General features: G+C 35.1%; 1 protein-coding gene across 1 annotated transcript in view; it reads left to right on the top strand.

Moving 5' to 3' along the window:
• Positions 1-9,536, top strand: part of Duox (dual oxidase) — a 183,053-nt gene that overhangs the window by 15,957 nt on the left and 157,560 nt on the right. Inside the window, exons 3-4 of the mRNA XM_089105996.1 lie at positions 5,864-6,025; positions 7,723-7,910. Coding sequence (XP_088962122.1) covers positions 5,864-6,025; positions 7,723-7,910 — 350 coding nt within the window. The remainder of the gene's footprint in view (positions 1-5,863; positions 6,026-7,722; positions 7,911-9,536) is intronic.

The raw sequence follows: 9,536 nt of genomic DNA, 5'->3' as shown, positions 1-9,536 counted from the left end.
GCAAATAAATCGACCCTGAAACATCCATCAAATTGAGAAAGTTCCTGTTATTTCATTCTCACTGACAAAAACCATAAAACAGACATGAATTACTGTTGACATCCATGAAAAACATCAAATAAATTGACCAACACCCATAACCATCCAAGAAAACAACCATCAAAGTGAGAAAATTCATGTTTTTTTAAGTGAGAAAATTCCTGTTTTTTCATTCTCACTGACAATGAATCATAAAACAGGAACATAAATTGCTGTTGACATCCATAAATGTGAGAAAGTTCCTGTTTTTTCATTCTCACTGACAACGAACATACATAAAACAGACATAAATTGCTGTTGACATCCATAAATGTGAGAAAATTTCTGTTTTTTCATTATCACTGACAAAAACCATAAAACAGACATGAATTGCTGTTGACATCCAAGAAAAACATCAAATAAATTGACCAACACACATAACCATCCAAGAAAACATCCATCAAAGTGAGAAAATTCCTGTTTTCAAGTGAGAAAATTCCTGTTTTTCATTCTCACTGATAAAACCATAAACCACGTGGTCCTCGTGGGAGCTCATGAGGCCTTTCTACTATAATCTCCCTCAAAAGATCATTCCAAAATGTTTGACAAAACTGTTCTTCAAGTACTCATCGCAGATTGTCTCCGCTTGTCTTTCCTAATTCCAAATTTTTGAAAACTTATTTTATATATTTAGGAAGCGAGCAAAGGAGGCCCTAGACGGTCAATCATTTTGATCAAAAGCTTCGGTCAATCAATTGACTCAAGCGTGACTGACCGTCTATGAAGCTGTTTGACGCTTGTATCAAACGTTGACGGTGATTGACAGAAAGTTTGAATGGCTCAAGATTAGCTTTGGTCAAGATTGAAGAGTTGATTGAATGGTCGATTGAAGGTAGATTAAAGCACATGTCAATTGATTGACGGAAACTTCTGATCAAAATGATTGATCGTCTAGTGCCGCCTTAACCCTCTGGCTCTCTGCATCTCTGATCTCTGGCTCTCTGGCTCAATGCGTCTCTACGATGCATTTGAAGGAATGTATGTGTTAGATAGGGACCTATTTAAGGCGCCTCTGAACCCAACCCCGTTGCAAAATAAATCCCAGCATACGTGCCTGTTTTTACGTTATCCTTTTCCATGATTGCGTGGAATCTGTGTTTAGACTTTTTTTTCGAGGTTGATTTCACTGTGAAATAAATTTGTAATTTGGCTCGTTTATCAAGGTATAGTTTAATGAATTATTAAGAAATCGTGTCCTTGATGAGCTCTGAAAGATGCTACTTGTAAGGAAGAATGTAGGAAATGGATTTCCCAAGTCCGTTATGTAATAATAATAATAAAATACATTTTTTTCATAAGGGATTCAAAGGACAATTGATATAGCATGCATTGAATCATAAATCCCCTCCCCCTAAAGCTACTGTTGAGGTCTCTAGATTTTTCCCTTAAAAAAGAAAAAACGGTTCAGAAAGAGCAAAGATTTAGATTATTTTGTTTCCAAAAGTCAGCTTCCTTATAAATATTCTAATCTTAGAAAAAATTCTAAGACGAGCCTCCTCCCTCCTCCTTCAATACAGAATGCTAGCGATGCTGTTTACGGTTAAATAACAAGGATTGCATTGATATGCATAATAGACAACTGTATCATTAATTATGTGGCTGTAATGATGAGTTTAGGGGAGGCAGTAGCCCCTGCTCATATTCGTGATGATTTTGTTTTTTGACTAATCGTCTTTTATTTCTCTGCGTTTAAGTTGTATGGCTTTATTTGTCCTTGTTTTAGGTTTTTTCTGTGAAAAAAAAAATCTTTTTCGCAAAACGTTTCCTAAAGTTAGTTTCTGTTTGTTATTTACCTGGAAAGGTTCGGACTGTTATCAGCAAAGTTGAAAATTTACTTGAGATGGAACATTTTTTATTTTAAATTCCCTTTCACTTGGTTCCAAGGGAGGACTAGGCTGAAAAGTGTTTTCCCCGGGGAAGGTCGGGGCAAGAACGGCCAAGGAATAGCTGTTAAGTTTTGTGATAAAATATCACTGTTTGCATGCAGTATACATGTAACAATTGGTGCCCCTGTGCGAAGCCCCCCCCTGGCACTTTTCATTCAAATTATTGAATAAAAGTATTTTATCATTATTGCCCCCGCGAAGGTATGTGCTTTGTGTTCTCCCTGCTACTACCGTTGTCTCATTTGTTATACCAAGCAATAGTTCTTTGCAAAAATCGTAGATTTCTTTTCTATAGGTCATTTGGCGTTTATATTAATCAAGGTATTTTTGTTATTAGACCTTCCTTTTGTTTATTTACATAAACCAGTTTTTCTTGTTTAAATCTTTAATTAGAAGTCGGAACTTGCAAATACCTACTTTACAACTATTTTGCAATTAAGTGTTGTCAAATCAACATGTGGCCTGTTCATTAATTTACATAAGCCCATACACATCGCTCGGACATTTCCTAAAGCTCGTAAATTATGAATTTAAAATAATTTTTTGGTGCAGAAGGGTTGTTTCCACAGAGAACTCGAGTCGGGATTTGTTTCTTTACAGCAACATTGAATTATAAGTGTGATATATATACTCAAAACTTCTAAGTTGCATGATATGCTTCTCCCACGCCGCACCTCTTTATGCCACGCAATGCACGCTTCACGTCATCTGTGGCACACTGCTGGTCAGGGCTGTGTCCAAGATTTTTCAGGGGGGGGGGGGTACAAAAAAAGCTTTTAAAACGCATCAAAAATATGTTATACGTTATCCAGTGTTCCACGATTTTTGAAAGGAAACAGCTCCTCGCACACTGTAGGAGAAATAAATTTCTCTACAATGTCCTCGCAAATATTCTTGTCAATGCTTGTCAGTCACGTGCTTTGACTCTTAAACCTTTTAAAAAAGCTGCAAATGATGAAGCTCTAGAATAGCGGCTCTTCAGAAGGAGATATGCTATAAAAAAAAATTCATTTTCATTGTTTTATTTGTAAATTTGATAATTTATCCCTTGCCCCCTCCCTTTCTAATTGTCTCAGATATACCTAAGCTATGTAAAAAAAAGTATGATAATTGACTAAAGATGATTCAAAAACAGATAAAATGAAAAAAAAAAACAAGAAGTATGGTTCACTGATACTTGCTACACATTATAAAGTAAGAATTCTATCGTTTATATATATATATATATATATATATATATATATATATATATATATATATATATATATATATATATATATATATATATATATATATATATATATATATATATATATATATATATATATATATATATATATATATATATATATATATATATATATATATATATATATATATATAGATATATATAGATATATATATATATATATATATATATATATATATATATATATATATATATATATATATATATATATATATATATATATATATATATATATATATATATATATATATATATATATATATATATATATATATATATTTGTTGTTCTAGAACGTCTCCTTCTGAAGAGCTGGTATTCTAGACCTTTACCCGGCAAGTTCTTTTTAAGAAAAAATGTGATAAGAGGGAAATGTTTGGGCTTTAACGTTGGATTAAGCCATGTTCACAGTTGAAAAACTACTAATTAGAAAATTGTCATAAAAAGGTTACGGCTTCAAAATTCAAGTTGCCCTATTTAACCCTAGGACCCTGAACTCATGTGTTTTCTCGTTACTCTTGATCTTATAGATTTGTGACCTTGATCATGTGCTCTGGATTATGCATATTGCTCCTCCCTTCCTGGAGGCATTTAGTCAGTCCATAAACGCGGCAACCAAAATATCTTAATTGAACTCAAACTCGCGTGTCTTGTTTCCGTCAGAGCATGCGCCTGACTGCGCGAATAATTGAAAAAAAAAAGTGTCCGGGTTCAGTGCTCCGGAATATTAAGGTTTCTTTTTGTCTGAAAGTTCTGCTGCGTTTTGACGTCAATAAATTCTAATGTAGTGTTTCCCATCCGAAATCCGTTATGGAATGGTTTTCAATATATACAATATGTTTATTTATTATTTTTTGTTCTGATACTAATTAGTATAATAAACTTTTTCCACAAAACAAGTTTTTTTAAAGTAAAGAGCTCCATTAAGCCAAAATTGAGCAAGAACAAAGTAAATCTATCTTTCAAGCGTAAAGCTACCACACATCAATAACCATCGGTAAATAAATCAAACTCAAAACGAACAGAAATCACAATCAATAGCCGAGTCCAACTCAAAACGAGCAAAAATTAACATGATTAGGGCTGCTAACCCCCATCACTTCTCAGGACCAGAACATAATTTGCACTTTACTTAAAAAAATGACCTAGATTGTTAGTTTATTTTACATATGCTGTTTTCTATTCCTTAGAAGTTTTAATATTTTTTTATATATTAAAGTAAGAAAAGTGAAAACATTTAAAATGTATTTTATTTTCAGTAAAGCGCAAATTATGTTCTGGTCTTGAGAAGGCATGGGGTTATCAGCCCTACTCATGTTAATTTTTGCTCATTTTGAATTTGACTCAGCTATTTAATATAATTTCTGTTCGTTTTGAGTTTCATTTATTTAATGATTAAATAAAAAAAAACAAGTTTTTTCAACTGAAAGCAAGGAGTAGCATTAAAACTTAAAACCACAGTTTATATAATTATCCAGTATGATCATTCCCTATCTCACCCATTATAAAAACCCGGACCGGGGTGCGAGTGCTCCGGAGAACGTAGAAACATAGGCGGCATCAGATCTTTTCACGGGTAGACAAGTCAGATGCGAAACAATCAGAAACAAGTGTGAACCCGCTATTACGAATAATGCGCTTAGTAACTATATCTCATTGATAGACGCTAACCCACTGATCCGTAACTGCACGAAGAAGTGGGAGGAGCTTTTTGTTCGCACCGAGAACGAAGACCAGAAATGATCTGCGATAAGCTTACTGGATAATTATATAAACTGTGCTTAAAACGAGCAGAAATTATTACGTATATGAGGGGGGCTGCCTCCTCCTCAACAACTCACTCTTTACGCTAAAGTTTTTTAGTACTTTAAAAAAAAACTTCTTATTGTTTTAACTAAACGACCCTTGTGTTCCAGGAGACAGGAGTCGTTCTTAAAGAATTGGGACAAAATTCAAACTTTAGCTTAATTATCTCTACCACAGTAGAGAGATGTTTAATGGCTCTTTAAAAGCTACCTGTATCCAAATGTATCTTTTAAGTTTGTCTTAATATCTCCATCGTAGGGTGTCATATGGTACAAAAATTGCACATCATGTGCCAGTTCCTGTAGTGAAAAGGCTGGGAAACTTTAAAACGTTTTTAAACATTAACACGTTTTAAACATTTACTTCAATGCTTCCTAAAGTCTGCTAGCATCTGACATAAGTCTTGATCAAGTATTTCTTCGAATCTTTTTGTCTTCAAACTCTTATGATGCCTCATAACGCTCTTAGTTCTTCGTATTGTTTTTGAAGCGTCAAACCTGTCTTTGTATATCGTAGGCTGCACTGCATTACCACCACAAGTCTCAACCGAAATTTTGCCTGCAGATTTCTTTGAATAAAATCGTATAGGAAATTTCCCCCGAAATACACCTTATTTGGCCCAAAATTAGACATTTTCGAGACAAGTAAAAACCAGCTTATTTCAACTATAGGGAAGAAGCATGCTCTGAGATTCAAGCTTAAGTGCAATACTTTCTTGTAGATAGGTCACTACTTCAAATTCCATGTGCAGAGTACTACTAATGCCATCTCTTAAGAATCAGGGAGAACTTATTCATGGTCTTCATAATATTTGTGTATAATGCTATAAAACTATTCCTCTTTTAGATTCCCATTTGGTAAGAAAAACACCCGCAGCTTATTCTGACGGTGTCTATATGCTAGCTGGGACAAATCGACCGTCCCCCAGAATGATCTCAGAAGCGTTGATGAAGGGAGCTGATGGCTTGCCTTCATCAGCAAATAGAACAGCCTTGTTTGCTTTCTTTGGTAAGTTCTATTTCTTCATTCTATTTACCCAGAGTGTAAATAGAACTACTTAAAGTGTCTACTTAAAAAAAAAACTACTTAAAGTGTCTTTAAGTAGTGTTTAGTTTAGTGTACACTTAATCAAGTCTTTCTCTGATAAAAGCTCTGGCATAGGACTTTATGGGAGCTTTGGGCCTCGAGTCACACTTAAAACACTCTATAGGAGACTTTACCCCCGCATAAAACTGCAGAAATGGCTCTCTGCACGATCCGCAAGGATTCACTTATGGTACACTGGAGTCGGGGTAAAGGCTGTGATGAGTGCACGCCAGAATTTTCTTCGGGAAAAGGGTTTTTTGCTTTTATTGGGGTATGAGGGTAGAACGCTTATCAATCCCCCTCCCCCTAAAAAACATTAAAAGCAAACAGGAATCTAGGATACAAATATAAGAATACACGTAGACATTCATTTTGTGCACAAGGGGTCCCATGGGTATTTCAGGGGAATGGGGTGGTTCAAAAGTCCTGTAAAGGTACCTGTAAATGCGCCAACCCTGTACGGCCTAATGAAAACTGTCGACCTGTGGATTTTTATCTAAGATAAATTATATTGGTATTTTTCCTTTCTATTCATTTGTCTTCATCTGTTATTTCATCTAAATTTTTATTTTGGTCAATTCGGAAGCTGAAGTAGAATCTCGCAGGTGAGCACGTTGTAAACGAGGGCAGCCATCAGTTAGACTTTTAGAGAATACATTACTGTCAATAGAATTCTATGTTATTGTCACCCGGAATATGTTTTTTTTTTTTTTTTAAATTTGACCTCTGTTTGTTCCTCTGTTTTGTTTTCACCACTAATATAAAACGATCCAAGATACTGAAAGAACTTAAGAAAGAAACCTCTTTCTGATATTTATTTTTATATGAAACTGTTTTAAAAATTTAACCCGGGCAATGATTCCCTCTCTCCCAAGGGAAGGGACCCCCTCCCCTAATTTGAACATTAATAGGCTGATTCTTGATATCTATAGTCGAAGGATTAGATTTGAATGTTTATTAGAGGATTATTCCATTTATTTCAGTTTTATTAATTTTTGATTTAAAATCATGCGCTACTCCCCAGCCTATTTTGTGATTTTTGTGGTGCGAGATTGGATTTTGTTTTTTGTTTCTTTTGTCATATGTTTTTGTTGGTTTATTTCTTTTATTTTTTGTTTCTCCCTCGTTCCTTCCTAGCCATGGAGTCCTAAAGAGACTATGTTGGAGTGTTTTTGTGGCAAATTTATTGTTGAATAAACTCTGAGCTCATAGACTTTAATTTGGAGTGGAGCCACCATATCATAAGAGTACACATGCTTCTGAAGGAGGATCTGGGAGTTTTTTTTTCAGTGGATTTTCCGACGGTTTAAAAAAGGTTGTTTTTTCAGAGTTAGTGATCAGAGACACGTGATCATTTTTGTCTATGTTAACGTGTGTACTTTAATATTTTTATGGGACTCCTGGGACATTCCTTAGAGGAAAAATTATCTTTATACGCTGCGCTTACATAGCCACACCAGTGGCACTCACAAAAATGTAAGGGTGAAAGCAAGGAATTTTTATTTTTACTCTTTTTTTAAATGAAGATACAAAAAAGGCAAGATACAAAAATGCATTTAAAAGGTCAGTTAGTGTATTCCTAACGAAAATAGAATTTTCTTAATGACATTTCATTTCAGGCCAGCTAGTATCTTCTGAGATCTTAATGGCAAGTGAATCTGGTTGTCCGATTGAAATGCACAAAATTTATATAGAAAAGTGTGACGAAATGTACGACGCAGAATGCCGTGGCAATAAATATATGCCATTCCATCGAGCCTGGTATGACCACAAAACTGGACAAAGTCCAAACAGCCCACGAGAACAGGTAACCATTGTTTTTATCACTACTCTACTCACTTGTTTCACATTGAGCACCCTTGGCTCATCTTGGTAAATAGATAAAGAGATGGCGGCTTCAAGTACCAAGGACAGTGAAAATGAAATCTTATTGTTTGTATTGATTTACCATAGCTTTAATTCATGGACATGCAGAAGGGCGGGGACAAGAATATATTTTTCCAAATTTAGGGGGCAAGTTCGTTTTTTTTCGATTTTTCGAGAAATACCAAAAAAACCGTTTTCCAATGAACCCCCCCCCCCCCAAAAAAAAAAAAAATTCCAGATTCTCGAGGGGGGGTGATTTTGCTTTTCTTTCGATTTTCTTAATCAAAACATACAGGAAAACATTTTTCAATGAAAACACAAAAAAATATTTTTCGATATCTATATCTAGGTGAAAAAAAAACATTGGAGGAAGGGGGTGGTGGTAAAATGCCCCCTGCCAACTGACGGCACTATCGGCTAAGTAAAAACTTACACAACCATTTCCATCGATAAAAATTAGGTAAAGTTTGGAAATTAAATTTTTAGCAAAAATACCTCCATGTCAATTGTGCTCTTCTTGGTAGTAGCGGGTGCTAAATTTAAGGGTGAAAAACATTACCATTCTTCAATAGAGGTCCGAAAATTTAGGATATTAGAGGGGGGCGTAAACCCCATAAACCCCTGTGTACCTTCCTGTTACGCTATTTAGAAATATTCTCATCGCTTTGGATTCAAATATTTTCATATTTATGATACATTTATTCATATTTGCAAGGTTCTGGCAAAACTTTTGCTTTCACCCCCCATCCCTAAGAATTTTTCACGTGTCAGAAAATTTCAATTAACGCCTATTTTATAACTCTTTGGAACGCATGGAAACGCATGAATTAGGTTTGTACGTATTAGTTATTGTGAGAGTGTGGGGGGAGGCAAGAAAACGCAAAGACAGGTAAATTTTATGAAACCTACAGGAAGTGCCAGCACAACCAGGAAAAAAATATTGGTATTCCAGGGGACCCTCCCGAACTTCCCTGTTTGCATACCTACACCCCCTCTCCCCCGGCGTCCAAGTAGCATTCATGAATCTGTTCTCCCATTAATTAAAATCAACAATGCTTTGGTTAGTCATAAGATATAAATTGAGGGAAATATTATCAAACAACATCAATGGAATTTTGAAATAACTAGATTTGAACTTAAAGAAAGGATTTAGGCATTTAGTCAAAGAATCGGAGCGAGAACTTTGTATACCAAATCTTTTCAGGCAGTCAAGAATCTAAAATGTTGTGCCCATTCATTGAATTTGGTTAGTAAGATTGTGTGAATCTATAAGGTCGTTTTTTTTTTTGTTTGATTTAATTTGTTTCTATGGTATTAGTGACAGAGGGGTCACTGATTTCCAGAAATTGCGTAGACCTACACCTGGTGGCGCGTGGCGAAAGTGTGGCAGAACTTTCTAAACCTTGCGGGGACCGTGCCACGCGTGGTAGAACTCTGAATTACGCGTGGCACTCTGAAATGTACACCAGATGGTGGAAAGTGTGTGACCCCTCGTTACTGGTTGAATTTTTAATGTTATTTAAACTGTTACTGATCTTTGTTCTCTCAATTTTGATGAAACCGAGGG

Source organism: Artemia sp. Qi Xiang Cuo, chromosome 20 (assembly GCF_049724085.1).
Source record: "Artemia sp. Qi Xiang Cuo chromosome 20, ASM4972408v1, whole genome shotgun sequence".
Lineage (NCBI taxonomy): Eukaryota > Metazoa > Arthropoda > Branchiopoda > Anostraca > Artemiidae > Artemia > Artemia sp. Qi Xiang Cuo.
Note: the sequence above shows the minus strand (reverse complement) of the source record. Positions and strands in the feature narration are given on the sequence as shown.